The 24,722-nt window shown below is 47.0% G+C and overlaps 2 protein-coding genes across 2 annotated transcripts in view; one reads left to right on the forward strand and one right to left on the reverse strand.

The window, feature by feature from the left end:
- Window positions 1-230: 230 nt before the first annotated feature.
- On the forward strand, window positions 231-6,665 carry LOC130119457 (SH2 domain-containing protein 1A-like). Its single transcript, XM_056287963.1, has 3 exons — window positions 231-634; window positions 2,666-2,729; window positions 5,481-6,665. The coding sequence occupies exons 1-3, from the start codon at window positions 495-497 to the stop codon at window positions 5,757-5,759; spliced, it is 483 nt and encodes a 160-aa protein (XP_056143938.1). The 5' UTR covers window positions 231-494; the 3' UTR covers window positions 5,760-6,665.
- A 3,347-nt stretch (window positions 6,666-10,012) lies between these two features.
- The window catches only part of tenm1 (teneurin transmembrane protein 1), a 231,774-nt gene continuing 217,064 nt past the window's right edge, over window positions 10,013-24,722 (reverse strand). The window contains exons 33-41 of the mRNA XM_056289538.1: window positions 22,846-23,090; window positions 21,610-21,903; window positions 20,670-20,914; window positions 20,308-20,450; window positions 18,246-18,457; window positions 17,652-17,953; window positions 13,457-14,163; window positions 12,018-12,160; window positions 10,013-11,601 (exon numbers count right to left, since the gene is read on the reverse strand). Coding sequence (XP_056145513.1) covers window positions 10,846-11,601; window positions 12,018-12,160; window positions 13,457-14,163; window positions 17,652-17,953; window positions 18,246-18,457; window positions 20,308-20,450; window positions 20,670-20,914; window positions 21,610-21,903; window positions 22,846-23,090 — 3,047 coding nt within the window. The 3' untranslated portion in view covers window positions 10,013-10,845. The remainder of the gene's footprint in view (window positions 11,602-12,017; window positions 12,161-13,456; window positions 14,164-17,651; window positions 17,954-18,245; window positions 18,458-20,307; window positions 20,451-20,669; window positions 20,915-21,609; window positions 21,904-22,845; window positions 23,091-24,722) is intronic.

The following is a 24,722-nucleotide window of genomic DNA, read 5'->3' on the forward strand; positions in this document are numbered from 1 at the left end:
AACTGTTATTTTGCACGAAATTTTGATGCTGCTGTTTCCATCTTCCTCTTCCTCGCGTGCTTTCTATTTTTGTGGAAATGTAGCTCGAATCCTTTGAAGGTATTTCCTGTCACCAAACACGTCCATCCCCGTAGAGATGCACGAGTCTGAATTATTTGTATGTGCGCGAGACAGTAACGGCTGTGAGGCGGTGGCGGGGGGGGGGGGGGGGAGGGAGAGAGAGCGCGAGAGAGAGAGGAACTGAGAACGTTGCCATAAAGGTTAGAGGTTGGGCGAGAGTCGTCTTCACAACTCAGGGTTAAGAAGTCGGACAGTCAGAAGCTGGTCCGGGCTCCGGTTTCTGAAAGAAGCTCAACAACAACAACAACAACAACAACAACAAAAGAAGGCCGGCAAGCCGTCACAGAAGCAAACACCGGACAGTTGCTTCAGCCCGTTTCCCTGGGCAACGAAGACGGAGAAACCAACGGGTAAAGGGCTGAAGGGGAGGGTGGATGATGGAAAACCTGAACGTGTACCACGGCGCTATTGGCAAACATGAGGGTGAGAGGAGGCTCGCGAAGGATGGACGGGATGGCTCCTACCTGGTCCGCGACAGCGACAGCGTGCCGGGGGTGTACTGCCTGTGTGTGCTGTGAGTATACTCATACATATATAAGTATACACATGTAGGGGTACACATGCAAGAGAGTTGAAAATACAGTTTCAGCGGATCTCCGGCTCTATCGGGCAGGCCGTGATCCACAAACTTTCAAAAAGGCCATCAGGCTCAGATAATATGGATTTGAGGTATACGGTTGAGGTCAGAATTATTAGCCCCCTTGATGAAATCAGACAAAACCCTTAACTTTACCATGGAAATGACCATAACTAAAAAGTGTTTATAGTTTAATTGCTTCCAGAAGAACAAAGACAAAATCTCCACTAAGCGTGATTAAGATATTTTACTGATGCGCTGAATTGAAACAAGAAAAAGCAAAAATGACAAGGCCCAAAATGATTAGCCTTCCGACAACTAATAGTCAATAGTGTAACCTTTCTGACTCACAACTGACAACAACCTCTTATGGTAGGTTGGCACATGTCTCTTGAGGGATCTTAGCTCACTCTTCCATGACAACTTGTTCCAGCTCATCCAAACTGCATGGTTTTTGAGCATGGACATTAACCTTGAGCTCCTGCCACAGATTCTCAATAGGATTGAGATCTGGGCTCTGAGAGGGCCACCCCAGGACCTTGATTTTGGTGTCCTTCAAAACGTTTTAGACCAACTTGGATGCGCCCTGTGATGGACTGGCGGCCTGTCCATGGTGTCTCACCGCCTGCCGCCCAATGACTACTGGGATGGGCTCCAGCATCCCCGCGACCCTGAGAGCAGGATAAGCGGTTTAGATAATGGATGGATGGGTGGATGTAGGCTTCGGGTCATTGTCTTGCTGGAAGAGCCAGCAGCGACCTAAAACTAGACTGGCAGCAGATTTCTTTACATTATCCTTCAAAATGTCAACATAATCTTCTTTCTCCATGATCCCATGCACCCGAACAAGGTTCCCTGTGCCTGAAGCAGCAAAACAGCCCCACAGCATTATGCTCCCACCACCATGTTTAACTGTGCAACTGCGTTTTTAGGGTTGAAGGCCTCTTCCTTCCTTCGCCAAACAAAAGCACCACCCATGTGCCCAAACAGCTCAAGTTTAGTCTCATCAGACAAAAGCACAGACTTCAGTCTGGCTCTGCTGTGCCGCTGTGTGAGCAATGGAGTTTTTCTTGGACGATGACCTTGAAGCCTACCATGATGAGGAGCCCTCACAACGGTTCTTCCTTGAAACATCAAGTCCAGAAGAGGCCGGTTCAGCAACAATCATCTTGGCAGAGATCCAGGGATTGTTGTTGACATCTCTGACTATTTTCCTCTCCAAAGTTTTTGAAATCTCGCACCTTCGACCTCGCCCAGGTTTGTTTCTAACAGAATTTGTCTCCTTGTGCTTTGCAATGATGCAACATACAGCTGTTCTAGACACTGGGAAACGCTTGGAAATGGCAGTATAGCCTCCCCCTTAAGATGAGCATCCACTATCTTCTTTCTGAGTTCCAGACTCATTTCTTTACTTTTTGGCATGATGAAATTACTTCTTACCAAGAATGTAAGAATAGTCCCTCTCAATCAAGTGTTCAAGTGCCACTAGCCCTGTTCATTGGAGTCCCTTAAGTAGAATTCAATGCTGATTGATTGCTAAGGTGGGGTTTGAGAGCTGATTGATTGCTCAGGTGTGTTTTGAAAGCAAAAAAAAAATCACATGGGGGGAGGGCTAATAATTTTGACCACCTCAATTTTCACTACATTTGGTATAAAGCAAACCTGAAGATTTATTTTACATTCCAAAATGTACCAAATAGGGGCCTTAACACTGATGAATGTTTTACTATGTGACGTTTTATGAAGGATGCAAACGTTGGGCAGAATTGCAGGGAGACGTGCCATAGTTCCTTGGGGAGCTAATAATTTGGACCTTAGCTGTAGTTATCTAAACAACGTGTTTATTGTTGAGTGATGTTGGGATCATAAGAGGGCCGCACGCCCTGCTTTACATTCTGCTTTCTGAGACTTGGGTTATTTATGAACGCGCGCGCGTGTGTGTGTGTGTGTGTGCGTGTGTGTTTTCAGGTGTAGCGGGTTCGTCTACACATACAGACTCTGCTTGGACAGTGGAGGTTCATGGGCAGCAGATGTGAGACATCTTGTTTAATCTACTCTTTCTACACTTCTTCTTCTTCTTAAGTTTCTACGTCGTCTCGCCTCAGACCACACACACAACCAACCGACGTGTCTGCCGGTCCGTCTAACGCGCCGTGTCGTATCAAATATCGTGGAGGTCGCTTCCGGGCAGCTAATTCGGCGAGTTGTGACGTTGCGCCCGCCGACGTGGCGCGGCGCGGCGCGGCGCGGCGAGGATTGACAGCTGCGAGAAAAGGCTGCGTCGGTGTCGTTTGGCCGTGGGTCAGATAGCTTCCCGCCTCGACACGCAGGACTGACGCGTCGGCGCTAACACAACGTACAGACGGGACGGGAAGCGCTGACATCCGCCAGCGTTTCCGGCCGTATACGTAACTGAGCGCCGAGGTTTGGTCGAGGGGAACGCACTGACCTCTAAACTACAGACGCTGCGGCGACTGCCTCCCCCGAGCCGAATAACGGCTTCCGTTATTCATGCGGTGTCGGTCGCTTTTGGCCCTCCACCGCGGGCCGGCGTTTTAAGAAAACGTCCGTAGCGCTGCGCTGTGGAAGAGCGCGCCCCCCCCCCCCTCGTCCGTGCCGTTGCGGGGTGACCGCGCCGGCGCCTCTGGTGGCTTTTGGTTTGCTCCCGAACGAGGCGGCTGCCGCTTAACATGCTGCCTGGGTTGGGCAGAGCGGAGAACAATTACCCCGCTGGTTCCGAAGCTGACCAAAGTCCGCCACTGACAAAATAATGATAATACTTTAAACAGCTCGATACGTTATACCTTTTTCCCCCTCCCCTGAACGATAACCTTTCCTTAGTGTTTATTTTTCCAAACAACACTTCTGATTAAAAAAAAGAAGAAAAAAAAGGAGTTTTATCAACCATGTCACTAAGTGCTCTTTACTCGACAGGCCGAGAGAAATTCAATTTACCTGTTGTGGGAGAAAAGCAGAAAGATGGCCAGATGTTAACCCCGTCTGTTTTTCAGTGGAAATATCCACACGTTTTAAAATTCCTTCTAAAGGGGCCGTGTCACCTTAGCAAGAAGCGATTTTGCAGGAGAGTTTAAAAAAAACGCTCACATTTAACCGTATTGCATTTAATGCATTGCTTCTAATTAACTGAAGAGTTGACCAAAACACAAATAGCAATTTTGTGATTTAAAGGCCTGTCAGAATGAACACCTTTCCCATGTCCTCAGACTTTGGAAATAACAGCAAATCCTCCATATCTGACTATTTATTTAAGAGATTTGGCGGCACGGTGGCCCAGTGGTTAGCACTGTCGCCTCACAGCAACAAGGTCCTGGGTTCGAACCCTGGGGTTGTCCAACCTTGGGGGTCATCCCGGGTCGTCCTCTGTGTGGCGTTTGCATGTTCTCCCTGTGTCTATGGGTGGATTTCCTCCGGGTGCTCCGGTTTCCCCCACCATCAAAAAGACAGGCATGTTAGGGTTAATACTCCTGTCTGTGCCCCTGAGCAAGGCATGGCTCCCCGGGCGCTGCACAGTGGCTGCCCACTGCTCCTAGCTACACAGCCAGGTTATAGCTTAAATGCAGAGAAGTACTTCCCTACAGGGATCATTAAAGTATATATAAATCTAATTTTCAAAGAATGATGGTGGAGTCATGGGGCTTATATATATATGCGCTTGACAGCTGATGATTGCTTATAGCATGAAACAGGCTTGTACTGTCTCAGAAAATTTACTTGACTAACTGGATTATATATATATATATATATATTATATATATATATATATATATATACACATATACATACATACATACATACATAGATATACATACACATATACATAAATACACACACATTCATACATACATACATACATACATACACACACATATATATATACATATATACATACATACATACATACGTATGTATGTATGTATGTATGTATGTATGTATGTATGTATGTATGTATGTATGTATGTATGTATGTATGTATGTATGTATAGTGACAGTCTGGAAGCCTGTCTGGGGTGTCTCCTTGCCTGCTGCCCAATGACTGCTTGGATAGGCTCCAGCATCCTCGCGACCCTGAGAGCAGGATAAGCAGTTCGGCTATATGTGTGTGTGTGTGTGTGTATATGTATATATATACACATACATACTATATATATACATAGTGACAGTCTGGCAGCCTGTCTGGGGTGTCTCCCCTCCTGCCGCCCAATGACTGCTGGGATAGGCTCCAGCACCCCATGACCCTGAGAGCAGGATAAGCAGTTCGGCTATATATATATATATATATATATATATATATATATATACATACACACACACACACACACACTCAGCAACAGGAAACACACACGTTTCCTGTTGCTGTGCTGCACCTTCAATTTACGTCATATTCAAGAACGTTTTATGCGTGAACATATTTTTTTATATATATACTACATTAAAAGGGGAAGGCCTAGATTCGTCACTCTGAACTGACTTTATAATCAGAAGTCCACCTAACCATGATATGCTGACAGCCTCCCCCAGTGTAAATCCTGTGTCACAGTGTAAACCCGACCAGCGGCGGCCTGATAGGTTGCACGCGCCGTGCTCTTGATGTATATCTGACGTCTTCATGAGGTGAGCCCGAGGGAGCTGCGGGGAGCTCGTCTCGGGCCGCGCTCTGACAACGTCCCTGTCCTGTCCTCTGCATGTCCCTGTGACGTTTGATGTGCTGATGGAGACGCAGCAAACTGAATGACTCTCTCCCTTCTCTGCCTCCTCTTCTCAGACCGCCCCCGGGGTGCAGAAACGCTATTTCCGGAGAGTCAAGAACTTGATAGCAGCCTTCCAAAAGCCTGACCAAGGGATTATCGTACCTTTGCGCTACGCCGTCACCACCCAGACACACACTGCAGCGCAGACGCTCCCCAATCGCTGGCCGTCACCCACATGCAGCAGCACAAACCACCTCTGCCTCCAGCAGCAGCAGCAGCAGCAGCAGCAGCAGCAGCAGCAGCAGCCAGCCGCTCAGACACACAAAAACAATAACAGGAAAGAAAAATCTTAAGTAAACGTAAAGCACTCTATCTGGCATAAACGCCGGTGCTTTTGACTCTGATTATCCTTTCATGTTGAGAAGAAAAGTGAAAATAGCGTGAAGCACAAGTGAGGGAAAATACTGCTCTTTGTTGCATTTTTTGCATGCTGTGCACGCTCTGGTGTATTTTTTTTCAATCCGTGTTTGGCTCTGGGGAAAGGTTGTCCATTTCGCCAGAGCCGACTGTTGAAATTCTGTAGAGATAATGCTCGTGATAATTATTCCTGTACACTCCTGATGGCCTTTGTCTCCTACTCGGGGAATCTTGTCATTTGCTTGCTAGACAAAACACAAGACAGACGTGGTAATCTCGCTGTCTAACTTGCTTTCTCTCCCCCCCAGCCCCTACTCGGCTACAAGTCATTTGTGTAAAAGGGTTATTATATTGTTTTTAGTGGCGACTTGCCGAGTGCACATCAAATGTGTCAAGATGCAGGGTAAGATGCAATTCAAGTGATGCATCATAACATCATTAAATGTGCAGGTATACGCCAAGCTAGATGGGGGGCTGTGTGTGTGTGTGTGTGTGGGGGGGGCAACCCTGAGAACAGCGCAGTATAAACTCTAACATTACGTTAAAAAGACAAATCAAAACAACAAAACTATAATCCATGCAATTTTAACCCATTAAAGTGTGTACGAGAGGGAGGCGGCAGAATGCATCTTTCAAGAATTTTAATTATTCAGAGGCTTTGTATTTTTCATTGCTGCGAGGGAGGTCAAAAACAGAGGCGGTTGCTTTCTAAAGACCATGAACAACAGGACCTTTTCTTATTTTTTTCATTTTGAGAAACTGCATTTACTTTTGTTTACTGTGTATATATATATATATATAAAATATATGGCCATAAAATCACTGACTTGACAATAAAAAACCTCAAAAAAAACCTCAAAAAAGACCTTCTTTCTCGTTCTCCCCTTTGCCTCTAAAGCCACAGGTGCTCTATATTGGGGTATTTTCTTTTATTTGTGCAAGTCTGGTCGAACGAACATAACCGCCGTTGTGCAACCCTAATGAACAACGGCAGTAAATGGCTTGAAAAGTGAGCCACCGTCGAGAGAGGAGGAAGAAAAAAAATCCACCTTTAAGCTCACCAGTGCACTAATCTCTTGTTCCTGAGACAGGCCTTCGTACTCCGTTGTATGGGCGCACAGTTCTGTTTGGGGTTTGGGTAGGCGATGAGGAACATAACCCCCCCCCCCAGCTCACGAGGCCATGCTGCTCAGATGTCAAATGTTTGACTGCCGAAGCATTCATATTCATTACCGCATGCACAGGTCGACAACAAATATTACCCTTTGCTTTCTCGTGACAACTCCGCTATGTAACGGCAAAGAAATAAATGACACCGGCTGAAGTAAACCATTTAAAACGAGGTCACAGTCGTACTCTATCTGGCGTAAGATGTGCAGCAGAAATTCAATTTGACATATTGAAATGCTGATTTCCATGGAGAGAACTGCCCGAGAAGAGGGGAAGAATATGTCATTCAACCGACTTGACATGGCTCCTCACAGAAATGATGAGAGAGAGAGAGAGAGATACAGCGAATAAGAAAGAGAGCAAGAGAAAGGAAGGGGGGAGAGAGAGAGAGAGAGAGAGAGAGAGAGAGAGAGACTGTATCCACTCAGCACAGACAGTTTCCCTTCAGGATGTGCGGCTGTCTCCTAGCAACCAGACCCTCCATCCTTTCACCAAGGGACCAAGGCTGGACAACGTCTAATACAACATATGGTTTAGAAGGGAAGGTGCACCGCAGAAGACGAACAACCACGCAGCCACGAGTAACGTATATCACCTGCTCCCAGTATGAACATATGCACCGCGCGGCTCCGTCACTCACAGCCCAGGAGACAAACACAAACAATTAGTGATGGGCAGATGGTGAAGTGAAAAGGAAGGGTGGAGGGTTAGTGGATCCGCAGACGGCGAGGCGGCTGAGTTGTGGCTAAATTACAAGAAAAAAAAGAAAAGAAAAAAAAAACCCAAAAAAAACCCAAGACTGTTTTTTAAACTTTTTGGGGGGGGGGCACGGGGTACAACAACCTCAGAAGTGGTTGACACATAGTCTGATTGGTATTCGCTAATGAGAGGAGACAAGCTGTAGAGAACAACACAGCCATCTCCAGGTCTTGCTCTCTTCTGCACTCGCCACCCACTCGCTGAGCCTCAGCTGTCACTTGTCTTTTCATTGCCCTCTGTTTTTCTTTCTTTTGTTTTTTTGTTCTTGTTATTTTTCTCATTCTCTTCCCACAGATGCAAGATGCAGCTTTCGTGTGATGCTGCTTGGCTTCAGCCATAATGGAGGGTTGATAATAACGGTGTACATTTGAAAGACACAAACTCCCAATTTTTTGTCTTTTTTTGTTTTGTTTTTTTCCCCTTTTGTTTGTTTGTTGTTTTGTTTTTTTTGCAGGAGGAAAGCGGGAGAAACGGAGACTTTGGAGAGAAAAGGAGGAGAGCAAGAGCTGGTAAGTGAGAGAGAGAGAGAGAGAGAGAGAGAGAGAGCTGGTGAGAGAGAGAGTGAGAGAGAGAGAGAACTGGTGAGAGAGAGAGAGAGAGAACTGGTGACAGAGAGAGTGAGAGAGAGAGAGAACTGGTGACAGAGAGAGTGAGAGAGAGAGAGAACTGGTGAGAGAGAGAGTGAGAGAGAGAGAGAACTGGTGAGAGAGAGAGTGAGAGAGAGAGAGAGCTGGTGAGAGGGAGAGAGAGTGAGAGAGAGAGAGAACTGGTGAGAGAGAGAGTGAGAGAGAGAGAGAGCTGGCGAGAGACAGAGAAAGAGGGCAAGAGAGAGAGCTGGTGAGAGGGAGAGAGAGAGAGAGAGAGAGAGAACTGTCCGAGAAGACACCCTTCCATTCAAGGCATTAAAAACCCAAGCGCTGAACCCTGAAAACAGTCCCCTCGGTCAGCCGACGGTGAAGCGAACCAGCCAGGCTGCCGTCAGCACCGCCTCAAAACACAGCAGAATAACACAAACCATGAATCAGTCAACAGATCTATATTTGGAACATTGGAGAAATGAAAATAAAACCCAAAGTAGACTAAACTGTTATTTGAACCTAAACAGAGAATATAGACTGGCCGAGTACCTCCGCCCCTGTCAGAGATACGAAGCAGAGACGGATCCTGACCACATACAGGCTCGATGACCACCAGTTGGCTATCAAAACAGGAAGACACAGACAAACATGGCTACCCAGAGAGGAGCGTATTGGTGGTCACTGCTCGACAGGGGAGGTAGAAACAGAGATGCACTTCCTCTTCCACTGTGAGAGGTTCTCTTCAGTAAGAGACTTCCACTTCGGGGAAATAGCCAAGAGAGCACCCAACTTCCTACTGTTAAGCCCAGAGGAGAACCAGGCAGTTCTCCTGGGTGAAGCAACAACAGCTCCTCTGGCAGCTAAACACGTATCTGCCTGCCACGGCCTGCAGGACTCACAACCACTATAAGAGCCCCAAACTTATATGCTATTAAGTCTTTGCATTAAACTGTACAACATTTATTGCACTGTACTGTATGGCAATAAATAAACCGTTGACTGCTTCAGTTGGCAAAAATATGGAACCTGCTTATGTGATGACACCTATGTATTAATATGTGATGTAGCGTGAACTTAACGTGTATTTAATATGTGATGTAGTGTGAATTTAACGTGTATTTAATGTGATGTAATGTGAATTTAACGTGTATTTAATATGTGTAGTGGGAATTTAACGTGTATTTAATATGTGATGTAGTGTGAATTTAACGAGTATTTAATATGATGTAGTGTGAATTTAACATGTATTTAATATGATGTAGTGTGAATTTAACATGTATTTAATATGATGTAGTGTGAATTTAACATGTATTTAATATGATGTAGTGTGAATTTAACATGTATTTAATATGTGATGTAATGTTTGAATCTTCTGCAAACTGCTTTAGCAACAACATATTTTTTGTTCATGCCAATAAAGCTACTTGAATTTGAATTTCAGAAAGAGAGCGAGAGAGAGAGAGAGAGAGAGAGAGAGAGAGAGCGAGGGCGAGAGAGAGCGTGAGAGAGAGAGAGAGAGAGAGAGAGAGAGAGAGAGAGAGAGAGAGAGAGAGAGAGAGAGAGAGAGAGAGAGAGAGAGAGAGAGAGAGAGAGAGAAAGAGTTAGAGAGCACTAGAGCCGGAGAGCAAAATAATAAGCATCAACGCCAATTAGGTGTCAGGGAGGGAGGCAGTAATTCACACATAATAACTTTAATCAGCACTGTAACCCAATAAAGTCAGATTCTTCAGCGAGAATATTTACTATAGCCATGTATAATTCTTTGCAAAAATGTAATTGTTTTTCTATTGATTAACAATACTGACACTTATTTATGAACAACAGAATTTCCAGTTGAGCACTTCTTCAGTGTGAAAGCACTGGCTATGTACATTCTTGTTCTTGGTATACACACTCATACAAACTACTGTTGGAGCACGCCAGAGGCAGAAAACACAGGTTTTCGTCTCTAAAGGGGGAGTGTCAGTCGACAAGGCCTCTCTTGCACAATATGTAAACGATAGTATATCCGAGGTAAACCATGTAGTAACTCAAACGGCAAACGAGAGAGTCTTGATCTGAGTTCACATCAGGAGGATTCTCTGGCAAGCTTACTCTCTTGATTTCTATGGTTCACTGAAGTCAAACAGAAAGTCCAATATGATGAACGGTGTCGAGAGAGCAACGACCTTCGTCAGTCTGGGAGTCGGTTGATTCGGTCAGTCAGTCCCAAGCGAGTTTGGATACAAAAAGCAAAGCCACAGGCAAACCACACCGCTTGTGCCACTATTAGAAATTGGAGAAACTGGACGATAATAATAAAATACCATCATTTTGTCACAATTAAAGGCATTTGGAAATAATTTTTTTTACCCGTCCCCCCCCCCCCGAATCTCTCTTCTTGGTCTTCTTCTTCTTTGTCGTAGTCTTCTTTTCTCTATGTTTTGATACAGTGTAGAAACAGTAAAACAAATCAGAGTAGAGTAGAAACAGGCAGTCTTTGGTGGGGGGGTGGGGGGCTGCGTGTGTGTCTCTGTTACCTGCCCCCCACCTCGCTCAGTGTCATGAAGTGGATGTTGGAGGGGCAGTCGGACAGCTCCGGCTGCTGCTCTACAGGCAGGGAGTAGTAGCCGTCGTAACCCTGAACCCGACCCCCGGACAGCAGCTGCTGCTTCTCCGCCTCGCTCCATCCCCTGCTCCCTCCGTCCCCCTCCTCCACCCTCTTCTTCTCCTTCTCCCAGGCCCCTTCCACCGCTCTCCTCCGCGCTTCCTCCCTCACCCTCGCCCTCTCCTCCTCCTCGCTCCCGCCGTAGCGCACGCACAGACACAGCGCCCCCTGCTGTAAGGTGATGTCCGCGAATCGTCGAGTCCTGCCGCTGACCGTGGCGCTCATCTGAGACACGCTCACGTTTACCCCGCTTTCTAGGATGCGACCCCCGACCCCTAACCCCAACCCCAGGTCTTCCTCGATAGGCCGGGACTGGAGGAAGTGATGTGTGTCGCAGCCGTGCAAGGTGAAGCTCAGCCCGTTCAGGTGGGTGGCACCGTTCAGAATGGCTGCCACTCGCCGGCTGTCCTCGCTGGCCACACCAATGACCTCAGCGCTGACCCGTCCGTGGGAGACGGCAAATCGGATGCTGGGTCCCAAGAGGGAAGGCCGGGAGCCAAACGGGGGAGGACGCTGGGGTCGGTGACAGGTTGAGCCAACCGGTTCGGGGATGAGGGGCAACCTCTCGAGAGAGATGAAACTCCTCAGCTGCCTCTGCAGCTCACACTGGATACCCAGGACCACCTGCGAGCAGAGAGACGGAGGAGGAGCGGAGGAGCAGAGGAAATAATCAAACTCAAAAGTAAGATGGAGGAATATGTAGTTATGGGTGTGTTAACCTTTATAAACCATTAAATCTGGAGTGACACTAAAATCAAGAGTTTATATCTTAATCCGAGTAAGACATGTAAAAACTTATTTTTCAGGAGCCACATTTGAGAAGTACATGAAAACAACACAAACTGAACACAGCCTGGTTTTGTCTTGGGAAAATAAATGCGGCATACAGATGAGACCCCTGTTCCCAGTGTTGCCCTCCACTGGGAAGGTCGTTTTCACTGTGTAATCTTTTCATGGTGAGTCGCGGTGTCCGTCCTGAGCTGGGACATCTGGGCTGAGTGTGTGCAGAGGACAGAGCTGACAGAACAAACACAGCCCACCTTGCTGGAGTCCCAGTCCTGGGTCTTGGTCTGGGTCTTCATCAGTTCATAGGCCTGCTCCATACTGCCCACCTCAGGCTTAGGGAACCCAGGGACGACATTGTGGAGCTGGAAGCCAAACAGCTGCAGCCAGCTACCGATGTCTAGACACACAGACACACACACAGACACACACACAGACACACACACAGACACACACACACACACACACACACACACACACACACACACACACAAACACACACACACACACACACACACAGAGCCCACGCAGGTCCAAAGGTACACATGCAAAAGGGAATATATATATACACATGTACACACACCCACATACCCACAAGCCCAGTCATCCACCCAAACACAGGTGTGCATGCATGCATGCACATATACAGGCACACACATGCATGCACACATGCATGCGCGCACACAGGCACACACACACGCATGCATGCGCGCACGCACACATGCACACACACAACAGGCGCACACACATGCACACATACAGGTACGCACACACACAACACGTGCACACACACATACATACACACATGCACACACACGCGCGCGCGCGCACACATGCATACACACATGCACACACACGCGCACAAACACACACGCACGTGCGCGCACACACACACAAGGATGAGAGAGAAGAAAAACAACAGGATGCAGCAAAGAAAAAAACAGAAAAAGAAATTGAACCAAGGCAGTGAGACAGAAACACTGTGTACTGTACACACAGCCCAGTTAACAACATCACGTCACGAGAACCTTTTGTTCACGTGAGGTGAACAGAAAGTCACAGGGCCAATGAAACAACCCTCTCTGCAGGACACTGTACAGTTTACGCGGCTGACGCGTGATGGAGACGGCACCTGTTGCCAGGACCAACAGACTTTCTGTGCAGTAAACCGCCTGCAGGAAAACGTGACAAGTCGAACGAATGTCCCATCAACACGAGAGACATGTTGTCTATCCGTCCTGCTGCTGCTCTACTCTGTCTCTCTTCTCCCCTCGCTCGAGCTTCTGTGCCGCCTCTCTGGGAAAAAAGCAGCGTGTTTCTGATGGATGGGGAAGGGGGACCGGAATACAACAGCCTGTGTTATAAAACAGGATGAGCAGAGACACAGGTGTCCTTTCTGGTACCGGCACATTCTGTCTGGCTGCCAGGTTTTCGCTCCGTGCCTCACAGGGGCGCCACCTGTGGTTTACCGTGTCCCTCCTTACAGCCGCTGTTTGGCAGATGTTTTTCCTGGTAGTTGTGCATGTGTGCGCGACGGTGGATGATGGCAATTTGGTTGCGGTTTGTGTGAATGACTGAGAGTGAATGATCAGGATTAAGTATGACTGTGTGTTCATGACAATGTAGTTCTTGCAGGTTTGCGTGTGCGTACAAGTTTGTGTGGGAGTGTGCATGCACGCGCCGTAATCTTACTCACCTGTGGTAAACTGCGTCACCTCTTCTACCCTCCCTACGGGGCAGTTATTCTTGAAAGCGTACAAGTTGAACGGCCTCGGTTCCTTACTCAGCTCCTCCCACAGCTCGTGATTCGGCGAGGTCCATCGACCGGCGAGCGTGTCGTAGTCCCTCCTGCCCAGATGGACCAATCGGGTGAGAGGATCGTACAAGCCACCGTGAAAACCGATGACCAGCTGGAACTCGGGGTTGGTGTCCTGATAGACCTCTCCGTAAGGGGTGTAGAGAACCTCTTTGACTAGTCGCCCCCTGCTGGAGAACACAGCCCTTGGGGTTCCCACACTGTCACAGGCCACGTAGTACTCCTCCCCGCTGCTCAGCTCCATGGCGATGAGATGGCCCTGCAGGTCGTAGTACAGGGACGTGATCAGATTGCTGCTGTGATTGTAAAGGTGGCTGACCCTGGTCGGCTGAGACAGATCGGCATAGAAAAACTGCAGCTGCTGGCCCTGGCTGGTCCTGGTGGCCACGCGCCGACCAAGGCCATCATATCGGTACCACACGGTGCGCTCTGATACCCGGTTGAACACCCGGGTCAGCAGGCCATTGGAATTGTAGTCGAACAGGTCGTTTCCTCTCTGGCGGAGAAACCCATCCTCATCCAAGCTGTACTGAAGCTCGCCCAGGCGTGTGATGCGGTCTCTCTGGTCGTAACGGAGAGGAGTCAGCCTGGAAACACGCAGGAATAATGAAAAGGGAACCAATTAACCTTGCTGAATTAACTGGGAAAACAGTCACCGAGGATATGTGAGAAATGCTGCGAATGTTCTCACCTAACCTGAGTTTTATTTAAGCAACATCACACGAGAGGGAGTGCTGTTATGCCGAATATCAGCACGGCTGTGATTCAGTCATAGGTACAAGGCTGGAGGCCAAGTACCCAAGATAATCACTGAATATCAGCACTCATGGAAAGCCTCTTGTCCAATCAAATGACTTGGTTGGAACTAACTGTTGTATAAATGTGTTCTATATGTTAATAGTTATGATCCATTTTCTCGTGATGGTTTCCTGTCAACAGTCCTCTCATTAGATAATCACAGAAAGTTGAACCAGTTCATCCAAACACATGGCAGGATGTGAAACATGACAGGTTAGCTTTCTTAGACTGTGAAATCGCAGTTGGTGATGGGAGAGATTTGATGTTTACCATAAACCGACACATACTGATCAGCACATCTGGACACCACATGTAGTGGGAGAAACGTTTCATCACTCATCTAAGTGACCTCTTCAGTCTAAACTGACTGCAGGTGTCCCCACTCTTATAAACAATACAGTTGCATAACGACCGAAACCAAAGGTTGATTTCATATGCAAATAGGCGTGACCACCAACTAGAGCTTCAAGGGCCATGTGTACTATTCACGGAGGATTTGGGGAAGTTTGCAATCACAGCATTGTAAGATGGCGACAGAAGATGTTACGTTTATCTTTACGTGCATTCCTGATGATGAAGCAGTGAAGTTAGTCCGTAGGAAATTACAGGATGAACCCCACCTTTAGCAATAGGACCACCCTTAACACTGACCAAGTGTGTCTGCTCCTAAAGCTGTGTCTTCAGTCCACGTACTTCACATACAGGGGGCAGTACTATAGGCAGAGGCATGGGTGTGCTATGGGTTCCCGAGCCTCACTTGTAGTGGCCAACTTGCACATGGAGGAAGTGGGAAAAGAGGGCTCTGATGTCCTATCCAGGGACACTACCTTGCCATTGGTTCAGATTTGTGGACGACACCCGGGTTAAAATTAAATCTCAGGACGTACCACATTTCACCGGCCACATTAACCCTGTGGACAACCACATCAAGTTCACCAGTGAGGATGTGAAAAATGACACATTAGCCTGCTTTGACTGTGAAATAGCAATCGGTGATGGGGGACATTTGGTTGTTGATGTTTACCATAAACCTACACACACTGATCAGTGCTTAAGAATTGTCTCTCATTATCCACTGGAGCACAAACTAGGAGTCTTCAGAACGCTGTACCACCAAGCTGACAACGTCCCCACCGACACAGGGGTCGGGGAAGGGGAGAAATCCTACATTAAACAGGCCCTGGTTAAGTGTGGTTATCCTAAATGGGTGTTTGTCAAACCCAGGAAGATGCCCAAACAGTGCAGCAGCCAATCAAAGAGAGGAGAAGGACAACAGCTGTCTAAGTGTAAACCAGTGGTGATTCCCTATGTGGTGGGAGTGTCGGAACAGTTGAGATGCACATTTTCCAAACACCGCATCTCAGTTGCTTTCAAACCACAAAACACCCTGAGCAAGAAGTTGGTCCACCTCAGTGATCGAGGCCCCCAGCACAAACAGAGCAATATACACTCACCGGCCACTTTATTAGGCACACCCGTCCAACTGCTCGTTAACGCAAATTTCTAATCAGCCAATCACATGGCAGCAACTCAATGCATTTAGACATGTAGACATGGTCAAGACGATCTGCTGCAGTTCAAACCGAGCATCAGAATGGGGAAGAAAGGTGATTTAAGTGACTTTGAACGTGGCATGGTTGTTGGTGCCAGACGGGCTGGTCTGAGTATTTCAGAAACTGCTGATCTACTGGGATTTTCACGAACAACCAGCTCTAGGGTTTACAGAGAATGGTCCGAAAAAGAGAAAATATCCGGTGAGCGGCAGTTCTGTGGGCGAAAATGCCTTGTTGATGCCAGAGGTCAGAGGAGAATGGCCAGACTGGTTCCAGCTGATAGAAAGGCAACAGTAACTCAAATAACCACTCATTACAACCGAGGTATGCAGAAGAGCATCTCTGAACGCACAACACGTCGAACCTTGAGGCAGATGGGCTACAGCAGCAGAAGACCACACCGGGTGCCACTCCTGTCAGCTAAGAACAGGAAACTGAGGCTACAATTCGCACAGGCTCACCAAAATTGGACAATAGAAGATTGGAAAAACGTTGCCTGGTCTGATGAGTCTCGATATCTGCTGCGACATTCGGATGGTAGGGTCAGAATTTGGCATCAACAACATGAAAGCATGGATCCATCCTGCCTTGTATCAACGGTTCAGGCTTTTGGTGGTGGTGTAATGGTGTGGGGGATATTTTCTTGGCACACTTTGGGCCCCTTAGTACCAATTGAGCATCGTGTCAACGCCACAGCCTACCTGAGTATTGTTGCTGACCATGTCCATCCCTTTATGACCACAGTGTTCCCATCTTCTGATGGCTACTTCCAGCAGGATAACACGCCATGTCATAAAGCTCGAATCATCTCAGACTGGTTTCTTGAACATGACAATGAGTTCACTGTACTCAAATGGCCTCCACAGTCACCAGATCTCAATCCAATAGAGCACCTTTGGGATGTGGTGGACCGGGAGATTCGCATCATGGATGTGCAGCCAACAAATCTGCAGCAACTGCGTGATGCTATCATGTCAATATGGACCAAACTCTCTGAGGAATGTTTCCAGTACCTTGTTGAATCTATGCCACGAAGGATTAAGGCAGTTCTGAAGGCAAAAGGGGGTCCAACCCGTACTAGCAAGGTGTACCTAATAAAGTGGCCAGTGAGTGTATAGTGTACCTTGTTAAGTGCCAGGAGGATTGCTGTGACTTGTACATTGGGGAAACCAAACAGAAGCTGGCCAAGAGGAGGGTACAACACAGGAGAGCTAACACGTCAGGCCAGGACTCCGCAGTCTACACCCATCTACAGGCCAGTGGCCACTCTTTCAAGGATGAGGATGTGCACATCCTTGATAGGGAGGAACGCTGGTTTGAACGGGGAGTCAAAGAGGCCGTCTATGTGAAGAGGGAACGACCATCCCTGAACCGGGGGGGGGAGGGGGCTAAGAGTACATCTGTCACCATCTTACAATGCTGTGATTGCAACCACTCCCAAATCCTCTGGGAATAGTACACATGGCCATTGACACTCTAGTTAATGATCACGGTAATTTGCATATGAAACCGATCGTTGGTTTCGGTCATCATGTCGCTGTATCGTTTATCAGGGTGGGGATACCTGCAGTCAGTTTAGACTGAAGAGGTCACTTACTAGATGATGATGAAATGTTTCTCTCTCAATAAACATTCTATCCAGATGAACTGAGTCAACTTTCTGTGATTTTCTTCTTCTTCTTATCATTGAGCATGCATAAAAACAATCATTGGATAATGTTTACCTTGCACTAGTGCCGTGGCTTAGCAGGTTGATGTTTCCATTTAGGTCGTAGCTGTAGCGCCACTGAGGCCGCTCATTAACTGAAGCACTTTGTAGCTGGCTGTCTGCGTCATACTCGTAGGAGTAGCGGGTCACGTTGCTGTCAACGCCCACTCTAATGTCACACGTGGTAGTGCGTCCGGCTGCATCATACTGGATAGTCATCCAGTAGGCAATGGACTTAAGGATCTCATACTGGACCTCCACCACCTGGCCGTAGGAGTTGAATACCTTGGTGTGCTTCATGAGGTGGGTGGTGATCACCTAGGCAACCACGGAAAAAAAGGATTCGACAATGCACGTCAACAAGCAAAACAAGTCCATGAAAAAAGAAAAAGAAAAGAAGAAGCTATGGAGCATTATAGAGCAGAACATTGCTCTAAAGTAGAAAAGATTAACGGCTTGACTAACAGAGTTTCACCAATTTGTGCACTTAATTCTGGACTCATATTATTACAACGACCTTTATGAGGTTAATGGCTGTGGCGCATATTACTTGAAATGCTGAGTGTAGCACACCAAGCACAGCGTGATTTCACAGGGGTTTTCTCCATACCTGGTTGAGGTCATAAAAGATGACGCTGAACTTGCCAAACTGCTCCACCCGTCCTGAAACATCGACATAGCGGTACAGATCTATGGGCAGAGGGGTCTCGTTGATGACTGCCTGCATGCTCGTAACTCTGAAATTGTTGTAGCTGTAGTCAAATCTGGCGTTGACCAAGCCTTCCTCACTGAAGCGGAAGATCTGACGACTCGTCAGAGGACCTGTGCAGAGGAGATGTGGTGGACTTGTTTGAGAAATTCACACAAATGTGAGAATGTAGCGCTAGGCACATGAGCATGGGCAGTGCAGGACATGCGCACACACACACACACACACACACACCTCTGCACGTGCATGTGCGAAAAATATGAGGATACATGCTCACACACTCACCTCACAGTTGGACATTACACCACCCATACATTCCTGACTAATTAATTCAAATCAAGCTCTTATTCAACATCATTAACATGGACTCACGCAGTTCAATCCATTCAATCTAACTATCCCCACATCTCAATAGCATTTCCAGTGGTGACCTTTAATATGGCGAGATAATGAAATCTAAAGACAATAGCCATGATTGGACAATGTGCTCCTTAATGTCAGAACATCAACTTTAACAACACAATTCATCACCTCTGCTACTAGCCGCTGCCGCTCGTCCTCCGTTTGGAAATTGGGCTTACTAATGAAACATCATTATAAGTGCTATCTGAGATGACTCTGATTGCAGTTAAAAATGAATGACTGTCTAACTCCAGAGACTGTAAAGAGCTATAGTGGCGTTGCATATTCTCCTTTTATGTCCTGCAGAACTGTTGATTCTAAGCCTGCTACCAGCAGTCAGGAAGAGGTGAAGGATCTCCCCCCCCCCCCCCCCCGCGGTGCCAGGAACTCGCAGTCGGTTCACCTCCCTTTCCTAACTGTCCAGCTGTCATCTCCCGTGGCTGTCATCTTCCTCATCCTCTCCTGTTTCCCTTGCTCGCCTTCCTCCCCGTCCCTGTCCGTCCCTCCTCTCTGTCCCTGCTCATCCCTCTCTCCTCTCAAGGGACAATTACCACTATCTCTCCCCTCCGTGGCTCCGTTTGTTCTGCTGAAATGAGATCAGTTAAAGGAAGGTGAGAGTCCATTCACAGTGAGGGCAAAGAGATAACGCACACACACACACACACACACACGTATATTCACAGCTGGGCCTGGCAGATTAACAACACCTGATCATGATGAGCCAATCACAAAGTGCTGTGAGGTGAACCAGTAGTAGAGATCAGTGCACTCTGAAGGACTCTGGAAAGACTCGGAGGCTTGAGGGAGTCACTAAACTGTATTAACAAAGGCAGTGTTCCAATATATCTGCAGCCACGATCTCCAGGGGCCCCTGATGGTCATACTATTACTCGCTAATACCTAGTAGGCTAGCAAGTTATAAAATGCATTGAGTATCAAATTAATTTTCCATATCAGAAGTGAAAGGATTTTCAGTTTGACTGGTTTATGACTGGGCACGGGTACGACTCTGTGGCTCGTGGTCACATGCTCGCACACACCCGTGCATTTGCTGCAGGCACACCCATGACTGTGCTCGATCTCACCATCATTTTGTTTCTGTTTCTTTCTCTCTAACCCTGTTTGCTTTTCACACCCTATTCACACATACTTTAAAAAAAAGAAAATAACTACGTTCACACTCATGACGCAAGGGTAACAATAGGGGGCCCGGGGTCTGGTCTCATACTTGTATTTGTGGTAGACCACAGGCTCCTCCAGCTCTCAGCGCTCAGTCCTAGCCACATGTGCTACTGCGGCGGTGCCATTTCATGATCAAATGATGCCGTTGCTGTCTCAGAAGCAGACACTTCTGTTTGATACTGCTCATATTTTTATGAGATTTGCCTCTTAGCTCAGCCCTCCTGAGATTATTTTATTTTGATTTTTTCCTTTTGCTTACCGTCGACTAGAAATTATCAGTGTAAAAATGTCAAAAAATAAATAAATAAATATACAAGCAATATTAAACAGTTCTGCATTTTAGTATTGCAGGTTTGTGTGTGTGTGTGTGGGTTTTTACCAGTTTGTCTGTATCGTATGGAGCTGATAAAGCCATTATGAGTGAGATGAATGGTCTTGACAGTACCAGAGGCCTCATCGTAAGTGAAAGTCACCAAGGTGGAGTCGTACACCACCTCCGAGAGCCGCGCTGCAGGGGTATACCTGGGGGGGAAAAAAAATCACATTTGCCAATGATGAAATTTAATCACATCTCTTCAAAATCAACACATATGTTTGCACTTAGGGATTCCCAACCAAGATTTGAAAAAAATAGCAGTTTGGGTCAGGAGTGTTACATTGTTACATCAAGACTAATTGGCTAGTCAGAAGTCCGATGGACGCCAGAGCAAATCAGTAGGGTCCACATGTTCTCGTGCCCACCTGTAAATAACACTGCGTCCTGTGCCCGAGTACTGAGTCCTCAGCAAGCGTCCGTCCAGGCTGTAGTCCTGCAGGAAGGAGGCCTGGCTATCCGGGGGCGTGTATATGTTCCTGTAGTAGCCCACCGACAGCAGCGACTGCAGGGTGTGTCTCACCATGCTGGGCATCGTCACAGCAACCAGACGGTCGCTTTGGTCGTACTCAAACACATAGCGACGTTGGCTGTGCAGTAGCAGCATGATGGACTGCAAAAAAAAAAAAGACACACACACACACACACACACACACACACACTCGTTATTTGTATAGAAATGGTTTGGCATTGTTCTTATTTATTTTATTTGATTTAATATGTTTTTGGTTTTTCAAAAAAACTAACAAGAGTACTGTCCAGCGCTATCGAGGACGTTATTTTATGACATAAAAAAATCTACAGTATCACTTCTATGCATTAGGATGTCGGAGATATAATACCAGCGTATTAATAATAAATGTGAGTCTTATTAATTTCTAGATGGTTCCCTGATACATTTTGTTCTCATTTGGCCATGGAGCGAAAAACCGATTTCCAAAGGAAGAAAAAAAAAACAATTATGGATGAATATTTTATTTCAATAAATTTTTAAGGAAGGAAATAGGATCACTTTAGGTTAGTTGCATCTTGCTTCAGTCTGGTCACACTCTATCTTGTGTTATTCCTATTTCGGTCTACCAACTTATGCCTTTTTTTTTTTTTTTATTGATGATTTTCATTTTTAGCCAAACCCAATAACCTTAAAGCACACAATGGAAAAGAAAAAAAATACAGCGAGTGTGCAACTGCTGCCAGTTTCCAGGGGACTAAATGGAAACAAATGAGGGCATGTCACGTAATGGAAACCCGGCCGGAAATCCAACTACCACATCAATACAGAACACGTTCCCCTCATGTGACCCTTACCCTGTCTACGTATGTGTAGGTCCAGATCTTGCCGTTGACCCAGGCTCTGGAGACCACCCTGTCGTTCTCATACTCCAGCCTCTCGGACCACTCCCCCCGGTGGATGGCGGAGAGCAGCCCTCCGTTGGAGTAGCTGATGTTGACCTCGGTGTACTTGCTGCTGGGGGACCATACCACAGGGCGGCCAAGCTGGTCGTACTGGATATGCAGGGTGAATTTACGATGGTCGTCGTAGATCTTCCCCACCCTCGTGCTCTGATCAAAGTCTATGGACAGCAGGTTCCTGTTGTGAGCCTGGAGTGAGGACGACAAACCGGCATCATTTTTAGCTCCAGAGAAGATATGGAAGGGAGAAAAACAGTGAAGGATGAACCATGTGGTACCTTTTTATAATTTCACTGCTTTATCATTGTGATCGGCTATAAAGACCGCAAGGGACACAATGACGTGTGTATAAATGAAGTGACGGCTGTGCAGAAATATTATTAGTGTGGGAAACTTAATTGCGCCACTCAGGGCGAACCGGGACTTAATTTCACAATAAACTGCCACGTGAAACAAAGGGGACCCGAGTCCAAAGGATTGTTTAATGATTCAGAATACACCAGATGAGATGTTCTCGCTCGTGAAAAAATCCTGTTTGTATTGCTACAGCTTCTGTGCCAGCTAGGAAGGTAGGAGGTGTGACGGTTGATTTATGAGTTGGGGAAAGTACAGCCGAAAGGTTCAGAGTCATCTGACTTATCGGCTAACCCCAAATGACGTCTCCTGCACAATCTCTCTGGAATATCTAGCGTTTTGTCTAACTCTCAGTTACGGGCCCTTTCCCGGCTTCTCAGCAGTTTTTATGATTAATGAGGTCAAAAACAGGCGGAGGTTTCCTTGCATAAATTTGAATACAGTGCAACTTGTCCAAGGCATCTTTCTGAGCTATCAAGTGTTATGTAAGGGCCAAGCAGTGAAGCGACAGCACTGGGGCTACACTAATCCTGTTTCTAATCTGTGTTTCACATCAATCTAGCTGAATCTGGTATTATGCCGCAGCTGTTGGGTGTCTAGGTAGCGGCGTCCAGATTGCCAATCTCGATTACCCTTTGCTGGTTTTCACAGATTATCTGAGGGGAAGCATGTGTGTATAATTAGATTGGAAGGGTTTAATGTGTTTTGTGTATTACACGTGTCAGCGAAGGTCAGGCCGGCGTCAGACCGCGGGCTTAGGTGTTTTCACCGTCTCACCCTGAGCCTGCGTTCATAGGTGCTGTAGTTGGTTTTGGCTTGATCCTTCCTTTGCCTCCACTCTATCAGGCTGGGGGCGTGATCTCCCGGGAGGCTGATGTTGCAGCGGCTGGCCGTGGGGCTAACGCCTCCTTCCACCCCTCCAGGGAGGAGGGGCTCCGTGCTGAGTGACAGCTCCATCCCACTCGCCAGGGACACAAGGAATGAGCCGTCTGCACTCACTCGGTACGAACTCTGTGCATGGTCTAGACACACACGCGCGCACACACACACACGCACACACACACGCACACGCAATAGTGACAATATAAAAGGTCAACTACAGACCAAAGACCCACGTCAACTGCAACCTCCCACCTTGTGTGATGTAAAAAATGATTTGACTCCTCTGCTTCTATTAGAAGATGACATGAAGACAATATACATGCAGCTTGCTTTTTTATGTTATTTTGCATGTCGGCTTCTGCGGCGCAATTTTTCCTTCTTAGTAATATCAGAGGATGTGCAAGGAAATACAGAGGGGGGGTGTAGAGAGAGAGAGAGAGAGAGAGAGAGAGAGAGAGAGAGAGAGAAGACAGACAGAAGAGAGAAATGGTGGGGGGGGGGCAGGAGAGAAGAGGAAGGGGGCCGCAACACCTTTCACCGTTTCCTGATGCTGCATGAGTTTTTCAACTTTTCACACATTTGCAGCAGCTTCCCATGAGCCACTTTATTTTTCTTCAACGCTAATTTCTACTGCAGTTAAAACTATAAAGTCCTGACTGGAACTGGTGTGATGGGCTTGTTTGAAACAGAATGATTTATCTGCCCTCTCTCTCTCTCTCTCTCTCTCTCTCTCTCTCTCTCTCTCTCTCTCTCTCTCTCTCTCTCTCTCTCTCTCTCTCTCTCTCACACACAACATTAGGGGAGAAAAAAAAAAACCCAAAAATTTTTGATGAGGAAAAAAAAAATCCTTGCTGTCGGCATTTCTTAATTAGTTGGCCTACGAGGCAGGAAAATGACTTGTCTGAGTCTGTGGGTTGGTGAGGCATTTGTGGATAGGTGCTCACTGAGCTCTGTTGCTGCAGCGCCGCCACAACGGTCTTCACACTCCGGTGTGTGTATGTGTGTGTGTTTATATCGGAAACATTTGTGTCTGTGTTAAAAATGCTTTTTTCTCCTCACTGTGGTCCTGTCATTATGACAACTGCTAGAAAGCAATTAAAGGGATGATATGGCGAAGGAAAAAAAAAGCTGCCCTTATGAGCAGCTCCTGCACTCACTCCCTTATTTTCTCCTCGCCTCCAATCCTCCCCATGGTCCCGCTTCCCCCGGTTTTTCCTTTCCATCGGTGAGGCTCGTCTTCAAGTTCGTTACTTGTTTTTGATAAATCCCCGTATCAATGAATCAATATCAGTTTTAGCTGTGCGGTAGTTTGTTTATTCTAAGAGCGGAGATCAGGTCCATGAGTGAATTATTGATGGAGAAGATGAATAAATAATTTTCCACTGACAAGCTCGGAGCTTTCTGGACGCACATCACGGAAAAGGAGAAGAAAAACACAAGGTCTGCGCGTCTGACCTGACCTCAATAACAGCAGCATTACCGCAGTTTTCCCATCATAAATGTTTAACTATCACTATGACCATATAGTCTGCCCTTCCTATACATATGTCTGTGGGTGTTGTCTATGCGTTAGACCCCCCCAAACCCCCAGATGAGTCATAAGCAGCCTACGAGCCTGTGCGTGGAGACTGAAGGCATAGCTGGTGTTAACTGGAAGGAGGCTGGTGCACAGTGAAGTGGTTATAGCCTCCTCGCGTGTCAACCAGCAAATATACAGCGAGATGAGACCTGTAGCCCCCTATGTTTCTTTTGCGGCATCAGCTAGCTTCGCT

This window comes from Lampris incognitus, chromosome 1, assembly GCF_029633865.1.
Source record: "Lampris incognitus isolate fLamInc1 chromosome 1, fLamInc1.hap2, whole genome shotgun sequence".
Classification (NCBI taxonomy): domain Eukaryota; kingdom Metazoa; phylum Chordata; class Actinopteri; order Lampriformes; family Lampridae; genus Lampris; species Lampris incognitus.